We start from the raw sequence: 18,734 nt of genomic DNA, 5'->3' as shown, positions 1-18,734 counted from the left end.
AGAGAGAGAGAGAGAGAGAGAGAGGGAGAGGAGGAGGAGGGAGATTTACTGGACTACTGCGCATGTCGGCGCAGAATAGCCCCGGGCCCCTCTTACCCTCTCTGTTTCGATTCATGGTTTCTTCTCTTTCTACCTCACCTCTCGTCCAAGTTCGCTTCGTCCCCACGGCATGCGATTAGGGGAGAGAGAAGAAAAGGACCGGACGATTGGATTTCACCAATCTGCCTCTCAACTCTGGCAGACCTCAAAGACTGGATTCCAGCAATCTGCCTCTCAACTCTGGCAGACCTCAAAGGAACCCTAGCGTTCCTCGTCTCCTCCACTTTACCACATCGTCGTTCCGATTGCAAATCAAAAACGAAGGGAAGAGGAGGCCTTCACCGCTTCAACATGCTTTGGATTATGCGATTATCGGGGTTTTTCTCCGCCGCATTGGTGATGGTTGTCCTCTCTCCGTCTCTGCAGTCGTTTCCACCCGCAGAAGCCATCAGATCCCACAACCTCGATAGTCAAAATCCAGCCGTCGATCCGCCCAACCGATTCTCCTTCAGAAAATCATCCGCATTCCCCAATGCACACGAATGCAGTTCCAATAACCGCAACAAATTGAAGAAAACCGGCGTGTGCGACCCCTCTCTCGTACACGTCGCCATTACTCTCGATGTCGACTACCTACGCGGATCAATCGCCGCCGTCCATTCCATCCTCCACCATTCCTTGTGTGCCGAGAGCATATTCTTTCACTTCCTTGTATCGGAGACCGATCTCGAAACCCTAGTCCGGTCCACTTTCCCTAATTTGAACTTCAAGGTCTATTTCTTCGATCCGGAGATGGTGCGGGGCCTGATCTCGACTTCAGTGAGGCAAGCACTAGAACAGCCCCTAAACTACGCCAGGAATTACATGGCAAACCTGCTCGAGCCCTGTGTTACCAGGGTAATATACTTGGACTCCGATCTCGTTCTCGTCGACGATATTGGCAAGCTTTGGGCCACGAGTTTAGGGGGTAAGACCATCGGAGCACCGGAATACTGCCACGCCAACTTCACGAAGTACTTCACGCCGAGTTTCTGGTCGGACCGGCGGTTTTCGGGAACTTTTTCGGGCCGGAATCCGTGCTACTTCAACACGGGCGTGATGGTCATTGATTTAGTCAAGTGGAGGCGGTTCGGGTACACGAAGCGGATCGAGACGTGGATGGAGATCCAGAAGAGCCACCGGATTTACGAGCTGGGGTCATTACCGCCGTTCCTGCTGGTTTTCGCGGGACACGTGGCACCCATAGAGCACCGGTGGAACCAACACGGGTTGGGAGGTGATAACGTTAGGGGCAGCTGTCGGGATCTCCACCCCGGTCCGGTGAGCCTGCTCCATTGGAGCGGTTCCGGCAAGCCTTGGCTGAGGATCGACTCGAAACAACCGTGTCCGTTGGATTCCCTTTGGGCCTCATTCGACTTGTACGGACTCTCGAAGTGAAGTTTGTGGACTGGACTCACCGGTAAATTCCTGTAGCGACTTTCTTTTTGGTGATGAGCTTTTCCAAATTTGTTCTTTTGTCTTTCATTATATTCTCTTGATCTTTTGATTCTGATTTCTCTCTCTCTCTCTCTCTCTCTTTTTTAACTCGTCATCATCATCATCACCTCTGGTGATTTGTATTCTATTGTATTGTTCTTGCGTTTGAAAATAAGAGGGAAAAAAAGATTTATTCATTTCACTTCTGTTGTCGTCTTCTTACTGTTTGTTGTGCTTCTGCTAGGATTCATCTAAGCATATTATTACAGTTGCAGACTTGCAGTTGCGATTAGTAGTCGGTAGGGCAACACTACTCAAGAACATGAGGGAAGAACCGACACAACATATGGGGTGGTAAAATGACAAAACTGACCTCCCATTGCTAATAAATCCAATTAAACTACTGTAGTGCACAAGGGCCAAGGCAACAGTTGAGGAGGAGTGGAGTAATTTTTTCACCTTTTTTCAGTGGCCAGCGGCCACGTCCTCCTCCATGGGAGTAGTATTTCTAACACCTCGTGAATTGTGATCTCATAGGGAGGGGGTAGGTATGGAGTGATGGGAAGAAATTCCAGTGTACATAGAAGCATCCTATGCGCACTGATGGTGATTGGTCCTCTTTCTCCTTGTGATGGCCGCACTAGCGGCTATGCTCGTGTTTTGTTTTGGCTCAAACGTTTTTGGAATCATTTCTGTTCAGAAAGGAAAAAATGTTGAGGTCATTTTGGAATCATTATGATCAAAAAAATTTGTTGAGGTAATTTTGTCTCAAGTACTACTGTATCACTAACAAGCGGTGCTACAGTCCCAAAGGGAGGAATCCCAACCGGATTCCCAACGGCACACCGGACCCACTCCGACCACCGGACGGCTGATCCGAGCCTTTTTTTTGAGAATTTTTGGACGGCTCGAATCATTCGTCCGGTGGTCGGAGTGGGCCCGGCGCGCAGTCGGGAATCCGGTCGGGAGCCCTCCATCGGGAACCTTAGATTTTCTGATTACTATATTCCACACTAGTACTAACTAGGAGTAGTATTTGTTAGGTCATGAGTCTCATGACTCCTAATTCCTTTTGGGGGAGGGTTGGGTTGGGAACTTGGAGAAGATACTCAGATAGTGGTAGGCCGTTTTTAAGTCATATGGGCACATGGAATGGTGGGTGTGCTTTAAGGCCCACGTCAACTGGTGTTGATATGATTCAAAGGAAATACTATCAAAAGGGTACAGACCTTCTATTCTAGAGGGTTTTTTTTTTTTTTTGACAAATTCTATTATAGTGGGGTTGTAAATAAATAGTGGTAAGTGGTGTAATCATTAGCAGGAGACGATGAGACTGTTCTACTCTACTGGAGTAGTAAAGTTTTTATTTGAATTATTGCTCCTTTTCAAATAAATTGTTATGGATCCGTAACACGACTATAGTGTATCAAGTGGTTTTGTGCGTTTATTATTATAATCCACTGTTGGTAGGTTGTCCTTCTGCCTTGTGCTGTGTATAATTAATACTTACTACTAAAAAAGAGAGGAAAATACAGAAGGGTGGTTTGTGGGTCATCAATAGATAAGATAACCTTTAAAATCACGGGTCGGTGGTGGCTTATTGTGTTTGTGAATTTTAGTTGATAGCAGGCAGGCAGGCAGATGTCTTGTGAACTTGTTCCCCTTTCTGTTCGGAGATCATACATACATGCATGCATACTAGTCTCTTCTTTTCTTAGATTATTTTGTTATAGGAGTACTATAGAGAAATCCAGGGTTGATAAACAGAAATCTTCAAGTGCTACTAGGATCAACGAAATTAATGCGAGGCGAGGGACCTAGCTGCTTTCTTTCATTGTTGCGTACCAAGTGTCCAGAGCCTGGATTATTTTTTCCCCTGGCATCATCATTACACATGGCCAGTTGTCATTTAGATGCAAATTTCACTACACGCTGATTTGTCAATTTACCTATGCTATTTAAGGACTTAATAATATAGCCAGCAGTAAAACTAGGCAACTTGGATTCAAAAATGAGTATTACTTTGAGCTTTATTTGTGGTTTGGGGTTTTCTATAACAATATGAGTCTTGGTTCGACTTTGTTGACTGCTCCTGAGTGATTAGCTGCCTTTTTTTTTTAATTTGGGAGTGATTAAGACTAGGCAACTTGGATTCAAAAATAAAAAATAAAGACTAGGCAACTGACACTTAGCCCTACCACGATCTCTTTTAATGTAATCACAAAGGATCAATCTGATTTTGGCTGCTTTATTTGTGAATAATTTTACTAAGCATATGCTTCTATATTTGTATTTATCTATCGTAAGACGCTTTAAGTCGCTTCCTTCTAGAACGCAAAAATGCAGAGAGAGAGAGAGAGAGAGAGAGAGCATAATTCCATTAGTAAGGACCACCGACACCAGAGGGAGTTACATTTATCTACTGACTTCTGTGCATTCAAGGGTGCAGTTATCTTCTTCCCTATATTATCGAACCATTTTCCCTAAACTATGCTGTTACTCAGGCTAGATTATTAGGACTAATGAGCAATTTGATTCCCTTCAAAAAAAAGAAGAGGAAAGTTGATTTTTCTTTTTTAATCCTCAAGAGGAGTTGGAACTGTCAGTGGTGATCTCTCTCTCTCTCTCTCTCTCTCTCTCTCTGTGGCTGGGAGCCAATTGTAGCATTTGAGAAAAGGACCAAAAAGGGACACAAAACGGCATGTAGCCCAAAAAGAGTGAGGGCCAAAGGAAAGAACCCTTTTTTGATCAAAACAAGAGAGGGAAGAACCCTTTACAGCTAGAAAGCAGCCATTTCATTGATGAGAAGTTTGAGTGGACCAGTTCAGAATCTATGGCCAACCAACAGAACTTGTATTCCACATCACTATATCACTAGTAGTTATAAAGATTTTTCATATACTACTCCATTTCATATACATACACATGTGGGTGTGTTTGCCCTGTCCTACTACTTACTAAATATGTGGGAGAAACTATCTACAGTAATTGATAGCAAACGGGTACTTGCTTTGCCCAACCTTAAAAGTCCAAATGATTGGGTAGCAGCTAACTGCTCTTTTGAAGGAGGCAAAAACCCCTGCTGTGCTACCTACTAAAAGCCAATGTATCAATTGACAAAGCGGACTGAAAACACAAACTAATATACCGATTTTCTGTTCTGGCATACAAGTAAATCATTTGACAAAAGTCGAGCAAATTGTATGGCGACAATGTGCTGCTGACACAACATATGTATTACAGTTACTAAGGCACTAAGTCAAACAACATTGAAAACGGATATAAAACAGCAACTGATACCTGAAGTTGAGGAACTTCATACTCTGTTGGCTGCTACTGCAAACAAACTAAGGAAATTGGAACAAATTGGAATCCTGCCTTCCTGATGGAGGGTAGACGTACACAGCAAGCAATGAGATAATGATGCAGATCAACGTAGACCACAGATACACTACTGTGGGAATCTTCCCTCTCCTTCCCATCAACCCCTTAGCAAAAGGGTAAAGATGAGACAGTACCCAGAAGCTAAAGAACACCCCTCCAAGTAGCTTGCTCCATTGAGGGAAGGGGCTATATAATGTCCTGAACACCCCCACCGCGATTGCGGTCATGTTAACCAAAATGATGGTTATCGGTGGGATCATGAGAATCGTAAATCTAAACTCGTACAACTCTGCAAACTCATCGTCTCCATCTTCGGGCGCAGCTGATTTTGAGGTCAAAGTAAATGAGATGTCAACTCCTGCTATAACCTTGAGTAGTCCTTGAAACACGGCTGCTAGATGAGCACTAGTTCCACCAATCAACCAGAACTGTTCGTTTCTCCACCAATCATGGAGAGTGATTCCAGACCATTTGATCTCCAGAAGTGCAAGCATGGACAAGGTCAGCGTGATCGCCAACAAGAAGGTTAGAAACGTCACGTTGAGGGATTCGACTATGAATTTCCCCGAGAAAAGCGAGAATGCAGGGAGGAAGCAATAGGTAAGGAGGAAAATAGAGGTGAAGGGGTACATTCCCACATTGAAGTATGCAACCCTTTGGAGGAACTTCATTCTTCGAGTTGCAAAGAGTGCATTATTTCGAGAAAAGAAGATCTCAACAGAACCAGTTGCCCATCTCAAGACTTGATTGAGCCTATCTGTTAGATTTATTGGAGCTGTGCCTCGGAATGCATCTGGTCTCGTGACACAGTAAATTGATCTCCACCCTCTGTTGTGCATACGATAACCTGTTACCACATCTTCGGTTACAGAACCGTATATCCATCCCACCCTTTTGCCCCACTCAGTTTTATCCTCATAGAAACAGGTTATGACACTGATTGCTTCTGCTAGAGCTGAAGCATCTAAAGGCTCGCGTTGCACTGCAAGAGAGCCAGATGGTCTCCCGTGGCTACCTTTTCCTCTCAACTCATGAAGTGGTCTTCCTCCAAATTCAGCTACTGCAATAGAATCAATCAGGGAAGTAGAGTTGCCAAACCGGGGTGGAATCAAAGCCTTGGTGAATTCATCTTCGTCGTTTTGATCCTCATTGATTGGCAAGATCATTTCATCGTCATTCTCTCCATTCTTTGCCGCCTTACGCCTCCTCAATGAGAATTTTATTTTCCTTCTACCAAACCACCCTTGGTGTTCTGTGGCTCGCGGTGGACTGAACCCGTACAAAGCAATCCTCCGGAAAATGCAGCCTGTCCCAACATACATAGGGCCTTGTAGTCCATCCAGTGCTCTCATGCTAACATCAAAGAACACAGTGTTGTGGTTTGCGTACCGATCATTCGGATCAATCCCTTCGAACCTCTGTGGGAACTGAACAAAACATATCTTGTCACCACCCCTGTCAAGCATGAAGCACATTCCTTCCCTCATAGCCATAGAATTGTAGATGTAGTGGTCGCAGTCAAGATTGAGAATAAACGAGCCATTTGACATAATCGCGCTGGTCCGGACTAGGGCATTCATGGCTCCAGCTTTCTTGTTGTGATCAAAACCAGGCCGTTTCTCACGAGACACATAAACCAGCATTGGCAATCTGGTATCCACATCTGTTGTGTCAATCAAGTTAACCCCATCAGCTTCTGTCCCAAAAACTGGATCTGAATTTGGTGGAACCAACATTATCTGTGGAAAGAAGAAGAGGATATCAGTGCTTAGAAATCACACCCACAGGGGTGAAAATGGCGCCATTCATGTGGTACTTGTAAGATAGCTTCATTCCAAGCATCATCTACTTTTCCAAAGGAGATATTGAGCCCAAGCTTGAAACAGCCCACCCAATTAATGTATTACTAAAACAGTTCTACATTACTTTTCCATAAATGCAAAAAGAACAAAAAAAAAAAACTCAATAGTATGAATTAGTAGAGCACTAGCTCGTTTTATTTGTTTTTTTTTTGGGCATTGAAAAACACCAACAGCTCCTCGCGGTGATTTACAAAAGAAACACAGTATGATGTTTCTATTTGCATTTATTTATTTATTTATTCTTCTTCTTCTTGATATTGGTATGTAATGGAACTTCTGTAATGCTTGTTATCTTATTTATGAGATGATATTCCCTGAAAAAAGTTTGGACCAAATGGAAGAGAACAATAAAGTACCTGAATTATACCCTCATGGTCCCCTTTCGAATGGCCTTCCTCAGCTGATGACCAAGTTCCAGGCCAATGAGATGAATCGGACATCCAAGTAGCCCTTGGGACTTTAACAGATTCAAAAGCACTTTCCCCCATGTCCATCTGTTTCTTCTTTGCTCTCATTTCTGCTTGGGCATTGTAAGCGTCTGATCTTCGCCTTATTGCCTCCGGTAAGGCATTTATCCTCACCTTGAATTCATCGTATTCCCTCTTCACTCGTCTCCTTTCCCTCACAAAGTCCAGCCTTACTTTGTTCTTTAGGGGATCACGCCTCAGCCCAAAGTAAGCCTCTGGATTCCTGGGTTCTATCTTGTGTTTGCGACAAAAGGGAACCCATATCCTTGCAAAGCTTGCAGCCTCAGCTAGTGCTTCAAATGTTACAAGAGACCCCCCATCATCTGATAGATAACAAGCCAACTTCTCCACCGGATAATCGACTGCTAAGATTGAAAGAATGGTGTTTGCAGTGCTAAGAGGTGGTTCTTTTTCAGGGTCAGCTGTTGAAACAAAGACATCAACTCCTGGAAGGTCAGAGAGGCCTTTGGGGTTGCGGAGGTTCAAGGCGGATGGTTCAAAACGCTCTTTCAGAACAGAGAGGTCAGTTATTCTGTTTACAGGGCAGAGCTTTGGGAGCTGATCTAGAATCCATGAGAGCGCAAACCAGAACTCACAAACCACTGACATCATCCATAACCACATTGCTTCGTGATTTGGATGCGAAACTCTCCATGTTAGGAAGCAAGCGAGCGCAGCAAGGCGAATGAATATAAGCAACCTACGTAATAACACAGATCAATTTTGAGATAAAAAAAAAGTATACATCCATTCAGCTTAATCAGTATAGATACAAACTATTATCTACTATATAAGTCTAGCCAAAGGCGACTATTTTACCAATTCATTCTGAGTAAAATCAGTATAGAAACAGCTATCACCTGCTATAAGTCTAAGAGAATTGAATAGATGATTAAACAGATCACACCACTTCACATCATATAGCATCAAAATCACAGTTTACCCACTAGAAAAACTTGAAGAAAGCAGAGAGACCTCTCTCTCATACTCAGACACCATGATAAAACTGACCAATAATCTTCATAGCTAACAGTGTTAGTTTGCCATCAAAGCTATGTGGGCAAAAGGGCAAGATTTATACTTGTTTCTAAGCAAAGCTGTAGGGAGAGTACCGTCATCTAGAATACCAGTTTCAACATTTAAATTGAAGGAAAAAGAGACCCTTCCTAAATTACTATCCGTTTCCGTGCCCAACTGTTGCTCTATGTATCTAACAATACATTTTAGATCTCAAGGAAAACATCCCAAAATATGTAGATCAAGTAATACTAATCACCCAAAAATGAACAATAGCATTAAATTACTTGAAAATTCAAGTTTAATTCAAGAATTGAAATATGGATACAGAGAACCTAGTATCACTAACCTGTATGGACTGATAATTGCAGTAGACACCCCAACCTTCCGGGTCAGAGGTCTGTTTCTTCTCTCTTTGAAATCCGGAGGGTTTTCGCACCTATCATTATTCCCTCTTCCAAATTCATACCCATCTTTAGGCCACACCGCATTTCCATACCCATACGTGCCCTTTGTCTCAAACAGCCACCGAGTGTGGTCAAACTCATGGTTTGGTGCTTTGAACGACTGAACCAGAGAGAAATTCTTATCTAGCTTAACCCCACCCATCCCTCTTGGCAATGGATGCGGTTGGTCCTTTTCTTCCGAACCGTGTTCGGTGCTCTCATCATCGCTAAAATCCTTATACGGTTCCTTACAACCGGGACAATACCCTCCCCCAATTCCAACACATTCCAGGTAACAATCCCTGCAAATCTTGAACCCGCATTCGCATTGAGATTTCCAATTCCCATCTTGTGCTTTCTCATCACAACCCTTCATTCCACAAATCAATTCCGACTTAACAACCTTGGATTCATCAAGAGAACTCTCAAGAACATGAGCACGAGTCACCGAGTTGAATCCACCGGTGTACATGGTGTCCTTGATGTAACTCCCCAGTGGGTGGCCGGAGGGCAAGCTGTTCTGAGAGTCTGATACTAGGCGGCTGTTTTGAGAGTCTGAAACTGGGCGGCGGTCGGGCGTTGGAGGGATGTGGACTGTGTAAGAAACACATTCCTCTATTTCGTCCTTGGACATTGAAAGATATCTTCCTCCGCCACTGGAAGTACGGCGGTTTCCTCCGCTTGAACCCTTCTGCCCTCCTCTGTTACTGAGAGGGGAAATCGGATTGTTTGAAACAGAAAAGCGGCGGACCGGACTTGTTAAGCCGATGCTCTGAGCCGGCACTGAAGTGGAGATCGTTATGGTCACCGGAGATGATGGAGAAGAAGAATCAGCCATTTTAACCATCTTGATTCTTGAGTGTGCTTTTTTCTCAGAAATCTTGAACTTATCTGATAGAAAGAAGGGAGAAAAATGTCAAGATTGGCTGACCGATGGGCATGTAGAGAGAGAAGTAGAAAGTTTGGTGGGTGGAATCAATTGAATCAACAGAAACCAGATGGAGAATTATATCTCAAGTAGAAAAGAGAAGAGATGAAGTCTGGGAGAAGATTTGAATTTGGTATGTGGAGTTACCTGAGATATTTGGGGGATTTTGTAAGAAAGGGCTAGATTCTAACGGTCGAATGATCTTGGCCGTAGGTGTTGAGAAACCCGATGTGATCTTAAAGTCAAAAGCAAAAGGACTAGATTTTCAATTCCAACGGTCGACTTTTTTGAAAAGAAGGGCTGGCTTAGTTGGATTTTTGTAGGCTTGACACCTCAACGTATATAAGACACATCAGAAGCTGACGCTGTTTTACTGCCGGATATAATTGGAATATACCACCCATTTGACCTGATTACGAAAAAAACGTGGGTCCATGTATTTTACTACTGTATATTTTGCCGTTTATTTATGGGGAACAAGGATGGAGTCGGGGGCACCGAGCGTTGCCGCTCTCATCTGGGCAGAATTATAAAAACTCCAGATTTGTGGCAGATTTTGAAAGGAACCATCAAAAAACCATAACTACTATATTGGCCTACCAAAGAGCTAGTATTGGCCTACCAAAAAGCTAGTGAAACGCAGCTAGGCTCCGTAGGAGTGCAAATTTCAAGAGACACCATTCGAATCTTGAGTTTTTTTGACCACCCAAACCATTTTGGAGTAAGCCATGAGCCATTGTGTCACCACCCTCTCCTTTTGTCCCCTTTCCAACTAGAATCTCCCCACTCTCTCCAATTTGGCTCTTCTGATTTTCATAATTACTAGATTATAGCACCACAATGTTTTCCTACAAAAAGTGTAACATTGATCTCAACTGTAAGCCGGGGACGATTGATTTGGCTGATTTTGACATAAGCCAAGAATTAGGCCTCATTCCGCTAAGATTTTTATTTTTTAAGTATTTATTTTCTGTTTTACAGACAGATTATTATCTCATAATATATCACTTTTAATTTTAAAAATAAGTACTTATTTTTCACTTTTAGTGGAACTCATCCTTACATTGATCTCAACTGTTCGATAAAATTTAAAATCTAATCAAATTGCATAACTTATGAAATTGAACATGACGAAACTTTAAGAAATCTGTTGAGTTTGAGTTTCAAACCACGATAGTAATTCAAAACCACGATATCTTAACATGTCATGTTACTTGAAATGTGTTCATTTACACGAGGAATGCAATAGCATATTAGCATCGCATGTGAATTTTCCATCCTAAACCTGTTTGGCAGTCGGGCACTACAGTTGACCCGTAGGAACCAACCATTTATTTTGGTGGTTATACTATTAAAACAGATGGACTGGACTGGCTTGGATTTGAAATCCAACGGATCGATGCCTAATGTGGACCACCACACCCTACTCTTACCCGTTCAGTTTTGCCGGCCGTTGCCACCCAACTCCTAGATTAGGAGTTGAAGATCCTCTCAGGTCGAGGGTGAATCGTTCAGTTTCTCTATTTGTGTAGATTAATACTCTATTATATTTTATATTCGGAACTGTATACTTATTAAAACAACTCCTCCAGAGTTATGCCAAAAAAATTTATCCATAGGGTATTAATCAACGCATGATCGTAACACATTTATCTCAATCATATCAAGATAAATGAGTTTCGATCTAATGTGCCAACTTATTTTTCTAAACATAAATGTGTTTCAAAATCATTATTATCGGTATGCAATTAAAATAATTTTTGTCATGATTGTCGTTCTCAACGAGTGTAATCCAATTATTAAAGTAGGCTAGAAAAGAGTCTACAAATGCAACGGTAGCTTAGGGGAGAGACCTCTACCTTCTTTGTTCTTGTTGCTCTTCATTCATCTTGTTTGAAGGCTATGCAAAATCTTTTGAAGGCTATACAAATCCAATTATTAAGGTTCTGGTGTAAGAGCCTTAATTTCAATGCTTCTTTTTGTTTTGATTTGATTTGTTTTGTTTTTTCCGTGTGTTTAGTTTATTAGGCTATGCTTTTTCTATATTTGTGGAGTCACAGAATTACTCACGCAAATGTCTCCGCTCACCTTGCTCTCCTCCAGCAATCCTTCCAATCAATCCCCTCTGCAACAACTTTTACAAAACAAAGTTGAATTTGTTCTCGTTTTTGCAGAAAAATAAGAACATGGATTTCTAATGGTAATGGAAAAGGCAGTGCTAATATCAAAACTGTTTTTGTTGATGTCAAAATTTTAATGCATAAAATTCTTGTACATTACACATGATACAAACCTTTTATGCACTAGAATTTTGGTACCAACAAAAATAATTTTGGCATTATCATTTTCCATAGAAAAAATAATAGCAAAGTTGAACCTACTTTTTTTTTTTTTTTTTGAATTCAGTCAATTCATTCAAAGCCGAAGGCAAAGATTACATCGCAAAACTCAGAAGTTTACCAAACTACCTAATCCGGGATCCTAGGACACTTTGCAAATCAACACTAGGTGCCGATATGAGAATTCCATTCTGGACAAGGCGGAGAGATCTCAAACGAAATCCTAGCACAAACCATTACACAATAAGAACAGATGTAATCGAAACAACGCACAGAATACAAGTGTAAAAGGAAAGACTGCCTGCTCCCATGGCTAGACCACAATGACCGCCGGGCCGAACTAGAACAAAGACCTATTCCAAGCAGAGGAGAAACTCTAAGGATACTCTATGGCAAGCCTCTGCTATCACGCGAAGCTCTGGGCACAAGAATCGGGGCAACGTTGGAGAAAACTTTGACTCGCCCAAATGACCACGACGGCCGAAGACTAGACCCCCCCTTCACCTTTGATCTGCCGTTGACAACCAAACCGAAGCTGATACGAAGACCCCCAACATAAGCACCACTGTTGCCGCTGCTGAAAAACCCCCATATCACTAATGTAATCAGGGACGGATTCAGGGATGTAGTGTAGTGTAGTGGGGGCACTTGTTAATCATAATGGTAAAAATTTATTTTTATAATCAACCACAATAAGATCGTACAAAATTAAGACGTGTATTACTAACAATAAAAGTTTATAACTCGTATTTTATGTTAAATTAGATAAAAATGAGCACAAAATCTCATACAAAATTTTTAAAATATGTTTTAAATGAACATCGACAAGTTTTAGAATGTTTGAGCTAGTTTTGTTAATGATTTTGTTTTACAATATTTCTCTCAAACGGTTAAAAATAAAGAAAATCAAGAAAAAAAAATAGCTCCAAATAGACAAACGGCTCGTAAAGTAACAAGTATAAAATACATCATATGATGAAATTCAAACATAAAACTAATTTTGTATGTGTTTTTTCGAAATATATGCAAGTGTGTATATTTATATATTAGCACACTTTTATAATTAAGTTAATTTATACAAAAAATATATTTTAATTTTGAGGGGGGCACGCATTCGAGTGGGGGCACGTGTCTCCGCGTGCCCCCGCTTCGGTCCGTCTCTGACCGTAATAGCTGCCGAAACACGTAACCAAGACAAGAACATAACGTAAAAATTATTTACCCACCTCTTCAACAACACCAGATCCGGGGGAAACCCGAACTAGTAACAAGACTGGACTGAAACTAGCCAAGATGGAAAACCACCGGAAAATGCAAAAAAAAAAACCCCAACTCCACACACCTTACCTTATTGATCCATCCACCGACCCACTAGCTTCAAGATATGAGCCTCCAAGGCAAGGACGGAAACGAAAAGGACCCACACGCCAAGGCCGGAGCCCAATTGCCGTTCTCAACCGCGTGGAAACACACAACGGAAGGGGGAACCGAGCAGATAGGAGAAGGAGGGAGAGATTAGGGGGGAAAAAGGCAATCAGGGGGCAGGCCCCTCCCCCAAGTCGGTAACGGTAGCTGGAAAAGTGTAGAGAAAGAGAGAGAGAGGGGTTTCTTAGAGAGAGCTGTTATTGATAATTGTCGTTACAAAGTTGAACCTACTTAAGCTGATGTTATTGTGAGTTTTGGGTTGGAACCAGCTCCTATCCGATTTTGCTCTCTCCCATTACCGTCCAGTTTGCATTTGTGTGAGCCTCTATGTATTTAAATAAAATGCTCATTGCTTTTTAAGGTTTTTTTTTTTTTTTTCCCTTCAAAAAAGTGGCAGTACTTGTTACCAATATTGATAGAACAAAAAAAGTTATTTAAACCATCAAGGAAAATTCTGTTTCATGTGGAAAGTGACTGACTACACAAAACAAACAAAGAAGCCCACAAAAAACAAACAATGAACACAAATCAAACAGACCTCAAAGGCCCACATATAGAAGCCCAGAGCCCAATTAAATAGTAGTACTAGAAAACAATTCACAGAACTAGGTCGGTTTTGGTAGTTGTTCGGTGGAGGGTAGTCTACGATATTTCGCGGTAGTCCAGGGTCATTTCCGAACACAAATCCGTGTCCCCCAAGGATCCGACTCACGATCCGAAGACCCCCCGCTACTTCCCCATTTCTTCATCTCTCAGTAGGTTTTTCCCCATACTCTCTCTACTTTTTTCACATACTCCATAAGAGAGAGAGAGAGAGAGAGAGAGCGCATATGTAAAACCCTCGACAGATTGAATATCTGTCCGTGTATGTGTATATGTTTGTATAGGGTTTTCTGAAATCTTCTGTGAAATTCAATGGCTGATACGCGGTACTTTGACCTCACTACTTCTCTAAAGCAGGCTCTGGGTGAGTACTAGTTTTCGTAAAATTCGTTTTTTACTTTTGAGTTTTATAAAAATTTGGTTGATCGTTCATGCCTTTAATTCGTTTACGTGTATCGCGATAAATAAGCTGCTGAATCGTTTTTGATTGTTGAGTAGATCTCCATATGGATATGGAAGAGGACAGTGAGGAAGAAAACGATGATTTGAAGCCGGAATACGTGTGCCCATTTTGTTTGGACGACTTTGACCTTGTCGGATTCTGCTGCCACGTGGACAACGGCCATCCCATTGAGGCCAAGTCTGGGGTATTTTATTTTTCGTATTGCAGCGCTTAATTGTTTTTCTTGTACGCATACGTACTTGTTAGCGTAAATTCGGCTTTTTATTCCTCAAAGTCTGCATATAGAATACAACAAAACGGGAATACCTGGAAACTGGCGAAAGTAGGTTAGCTTAGTTAACAAAATACCAGATTTCGAATGTAGTTTAATAGAAAATGTAGGGTTTTTGACAATTTGATCGAGTTCCTTAGGGCCTAGGGGTTGTTACGGTTGTATGAAGGGAAATTTCTTTTTAATGAGCTTCTATTGGGTGCCTTCTTAGTTTTTAGGTTTCCTCACCTGGGTATTTTTGTTACCGGTGAAGAAGCTAGCTCAGTTGGCATGACTCTTGCATCTCATTAGGAGGTCAGGAGTTTAGATGTTCTCACCTGCGTGTGGGTGTTATCTTCCTTGTACTTGTTGGGATTATTTCTCCCCCTAATGGAGCTAGTAGTTTTTGGGTTGGGCTTATATTGGATTTTGCAATTGTTTGGGATTATTTCTCCCCCTAATGAGGCTAGTAGTTGCCTAGTTGGGTTGGGTTTATAGTGATTGTGAAATTGTTTCCAATTTCATGTAATTGTTATACTTGTATTCTCCTACCGTTTGACACAAAAAGAAGAAGAAGATGAAATGTGTGGCAACTATGTAGTGTAAGGTCCAGGTGCTTGGTTAATCTAATTTCATATTTAGCTTGGAGTATGGTGGTATTCATCTCCTCAAGTTATTGATCAGATGTAACATGAAGCCATGAATTGATTTATAGGATATGATTTTGAGAAAATCCAAATTGAGATGTCTGTTTTCATTATTTTCCATTAACCAGCCAATGTTCACAAAACTAACTGCTAAAACTGTATTGTTATGGTCCATAACATCAACTCCCTTTTCATTTGAGGGTTCTCATGTCTGCAGATATGTCCTGTTTGTGCAAAAAAGGTGGGGATCAATATGGCTGTGCACATAATCACGCAACATGGAAGCATCTTAAATATATCCTTTTTATTTTCTTCCGAGTGTGCTGTAGATTTATCCATGTTATTCAGTTCTTGATTATATACTGATTGCCCATTCAAATTCCACGTCCTTAGAAACTGATTTGTTGCACAGCGTCGGGTTGGTCAAAACTGATTGTTGAGGAGGTTATGAAACTTACTTTTCGAAGTAAAATGGCAGGTGTTATCATTGAGTGGTTTTGGTTTTCCATGGCGTTATAAAGATGGTTGTTACAGAATGTTCTGCTGATTCTCCAAGAATAATCTTGTGTATTATAAGCGCTTAATTCAGAATTGATCTAGAGCCTGCCCTTCGGGGGAAAACACCAAACAAAGAAGTCGTATGTTTCTACATCTACCAATGTCATTTCTTTTTGAAATCACGCGGACCAAAAGCTTCAGGAAAGTCTTGATCTTGTACTTGACTAAGCATTAATCTTTATTCTCTGGTAATGAAATAAAGATCAGCAGTCAAATTTTCGCGCGCACTTGTGAATACAAAGCAATCACATAAGTATTGATTTCTGTAGCTGGTTGAAACTGATTGCCTAAAGATGACTTGATGGTCAGATTTTTTCTCACGTGGTTCTTTGTTTGGTTATCAGTCGACCTTTCATGTTATTTTTGTCGCATCTTCCTTTTTTCTATTTTCTCTTCATTTTAACTTCAATCCATTGATTTGAACTAATTTCATTTATAGGCTTCTTCTCCCTTTTTAAAATTTTATATTAGATTCCATTAGCCTTTTTGTTATTGAATTGCATCATGCTTCTTGCTTCTTAGACAACTCTTTAACTTCTACTCAGTCCAAAAACTAAAAAAAGCAGACGTAAATCATTTGTATTATGTATAAGAGGAGGCTATCTTTTGAATACCTTAACTGAAGTTTACGCTTTGTACAAGAAGAGACTGCGCCACGGTGGATCTCATCCAACACTATCTCTGTTAAGGAAACGTTCGCAGGAAGAATATGATGACCCTCTTGTTGAGGAATCTTCTCGTGTGGTTTCTTCCTCTGATATAGCTGCCGATCCGATGCTGTCATCACTCATTTACAACCCACCACCAGCTGATGTGCCTGAAATTCGGCTGTCTAGTTCTACAGCTGAAGCAAACATAGCAGAGGAAAGCTCAGACAAGTTTAGTTTAGGAAGGTATGACAAAAAGTTCCATGCTTGCTGTCTTGTTTGTAAACATTATTTTGTTACTTAAAAGTTTAATCAGACAAGGAACTAAAACCAGGTAACGTGTTAACTAGTTCAATTATGCAGTTACATATTTTTCGGTTGACTGTAGTGTTGTGCTTGTTGGTTATACAAATTCTTAGCCTTTTATTGTGAATTCTAAGTCGTGTTTTCCAGCGTTCTGTTAGTTCTTCTATTGCCTAGGAATACAGGGCATCAACAATCAACTGCAGTTGGGAAGAAAAAAAAATACGTGCCGGCGATCAACTACAGTTTATGCAGTTTCTAATAGAGACAAGTTTCCAGGGATAAGTAACTGGACTGGACTCCATCCCTGATGTTTTTAGATGATGACTACATGAATCAAGCTGACATTTGCAATCTGGCCGTCAGGAACAAAATCATTCACCTCGTTATCAAGTGATGCTTTAGTGAGTAAATTAGGTAGTAGTACCAATGGAATTGTGTTGGTGGTATGACCAAAATATTGTGTCTGAGCTTGTTAAATATGATGATCAGGATAGACTGGGCGGAAAAGTTTGTGGGCAAAATAATAAAGGTATGGTAACTAGCAGTTCTGATAGGGAAGTATGGTAGACACTGGGATAGGCAGATAGAAAGTTACCATTAGAATGGGTTGAGGTGGTGTTGTAGGAGTGAGAGAGAGGCAATGGCGAATATCGGATGTGATGAACTAGAGTATTCAAGCTGGCAAAGGAGTGTGCTTCCTTATTCAAAGGTGGAAGAGGCTAGCTATATGTGCAGAGGGGTTATGTCCAGGAGGCCAGCTCATCTGCGCATGCTTAGTAGACGTGCTTAAGCAGGTGCTCTGTCAGTGGAGTGATAGACTGGTATTTGGTATTTTCATCCTCTTAGGTACTCAGGTTACATATAGATAATCTCCATGCTACATGTCTTTCTCTGTTCAAAAATGCTACATGTCTTTCTGTTCTAGTCTGGAATATCTAGTTGTGATCTTTATAAGACCTTTGACTAGGACCTAGATCATGTTGTGCATAAAGAAGTCTTATTACGGGGAACTCGATCTTTTATTCATACTTCTTGGTTGCACATCTTAATTGACATGTCCGACACATCTGATATTTCAAACCTAACTGTCAAATTTCCAAGGTGTTTGCAAGGTCTCTATGTTACTTCCATACCTAGTATTTCAAGTGTCCATTGATTCACGCGATTATACTGATTCTTCTTTTTCGTAATCGTGGATTATTGTTTCGTGTTAAATTTCTTATCCATTCATGTCGGAAAATTTGCTGAGAGTTTAATGTGGTGCAGAATCATCGATCCCTCTCCTTTCTCTAACAAGGACCAGGAGGAGAAAGCCCGGAGATGCAAGTTTGTGCAAGGGCTACTGTTCTCCACCTTCCTTGATGATGGCTTATGAGCAGGATATTATTGCAGACAGTTGTCGGCTTTAGCTTTTAACAGGGAAGTCATAGAAGCCTGCTCCAAATGCTGATAAACTGAGCAGAGAGAATGAGGCTAGATGTAGGACTGAATGAAAATGCAGTTTATAAGCCAGTGTAAATAGTTAGGGCATAAAGGAAATTGGTCTTGTGTGGCTCTTTAGCTGCCAGTGCTGTTGTGTATGATGGAAAGATTAATCTCCTGGTTCAGAGATTTAATTTCATCTCATTAAGAATTTCGCACCATATTTTTAGCTACTGTGATATTTACGGTTACCCAATGTGTTTAGTTGATTCCGCTGAAAGCAGAAGCTAAAGCATAAAAATTGAGCTTTCATATCATCTGTTTGTACATCTTATTTAATCTAATTTTATCCGATAAGCAAAGAAAGAAGCTGCATCAAACAAGTTAGCACTCTTAAAAAAACAAGAAGCCGAACAAGCTTGAAAGCTGCAGTAAACACACAGCATCTTATCAAG

At 41.1% G+C, this 18,734-nt stretch overlaps 3 protein-coding genes across 3 annotated transcripts; 2 read left to right on the top strand and 1 right to left on the bottom strand.

Annotated features, from left to right (window-relative positions):
- The first annotated feature begins 390 nt into the window (after positions 1 to 390).
- LOC131305094 (probable galacturonosyltransferase-like 7) lies at positions 391 to 1,717 on the top strand. Its single transcript, XM_058332380.1, has one exon. The coding sequence runs from the start codon at positions 391 to 393 to the stop codon at positions 1,474 to 1,476; it is 1,086 nt and encodes a 361-aa protein (XP_058188363.1). The 3' UTR covers positions 1,477 to 1,717.
- Positions 1,718 to 4,642: 2,925 nt separating this feature from the next.
- LOC131304606 (cellulose synthase-like protein D5) lies at positions 4,643 to 9,823 on the bottom strand. Its single transcript, XM_058331906.1, has 3 exons — positions 8,595 to 9,823; positions 7,118 to 7,928; positions 4,643 to 6,638 (listed from the first exon to the last, which is right to left on the bottom strand). Exons 1-3 carry the CDS (start codon positions 9,536 to 9,538, stop codon positions 4,863 to 4,865), a joined length of 3,531 nt encoding a protein of 1,176 aa, XP_058187889.1. The 5' UTR covers positions 9,539 to 9,823; the 3' UTR covers positions 4,643 to 4,862.
- Positions 9,824 to 14,127: 4,304 nt separating this feature from the next.
- On the top strand, positions 14,128 to 18,500 carry LOC131305302 (protein DEHYDRATION-INDUCED 19 homolog 4-like). Its single transcript, XM_058332397.1, has 5 exons — positions 14,128 to 14,350; positions 14,485 to 14,633; positions 15,564 to 15,641; positions 16,535 to 16,797; positions 18,124 to 18,500. The coding sequence occupies exons 1-5, from the start codon at positions 14,299 to 14,301 to the stop codon at positions 18,230 to 18,232; spliced, it is 651 nt and encodes a 216-aa protein (XP_058188380.1). The 5' UTR covers positions 14,128 to 14,298; the 3' UTR covers positions 18,233 to 18,500.
- Positions 18,501 to 18,734: the final 234 nt, after the last annotated feature.

Source organism: Rhododendron vialii, chromosome 1a (genome assembly GCF_030253575.1).
Source record: "Rhododendron vialii isolate Sample 1 chromosome 1a, ASM3025357v1".
Taxonomy (NCBI): domain Eukaryota; kingdom Viridiplantae; phylum Streptophyta; class Magnoliopsida; order Ericales; family Ericaceae; genus Rhododendron; species Rhododendron vialii.
Note: the sequence above shows the minus strand (reverse complement) of the source record. Positions and strands in the feature narration are given on the sequence as shown.

Coding starts and splice junctions, on each gene's coding strand:
- LOC131305094 (XM_058332380.1), top strand. CDS start 391: ATGCTTTGGATTATGCGATTATCGGGGTTTTTCTCCGCCGCATTGGTG.
- LOC131304606 (XM_058331906.1), bottom strand. CDS start 9,538: ATGGTTAAAATGGCTGATTCTTCTTCTCCATCATCTCCGGTGACCATA. Junction 7,929..8,594: donor GCAATTATCAGTCCATACAG/GTTAGTGATACT, acceptor GTTATTACGTAG/GTTGCTTATATTCATTCGCC. Junction 6,639..7,117: donor ACCATGAGGGTATAATTCAG/GTACTTTATTGT, acceptor TTCTTTCCACAG/ATAATGTTGGTTCCACCAAA.
- LOC131305302 (XM_058332397.1), top strand. CDS start 14,299: ATGGCTGATACGCGGTACTTTGACCTCACTACTTCTCTAAAGCAGGCT. Junction 14,634..15,563: donor CCATTGAGGCCAAGTCTGGG/GTATTTTATTTT, acceptor TCATGTCTGCAG/ATATGTCCTGTTTGTGCAAA. Junction 15,642..16,534: donor AACATGGAAGCATCTTAAAT/ATATCCTTTTTA, acceptor ACTGAAGTTTAC/GCTTTGTACAAGAAGAGACT.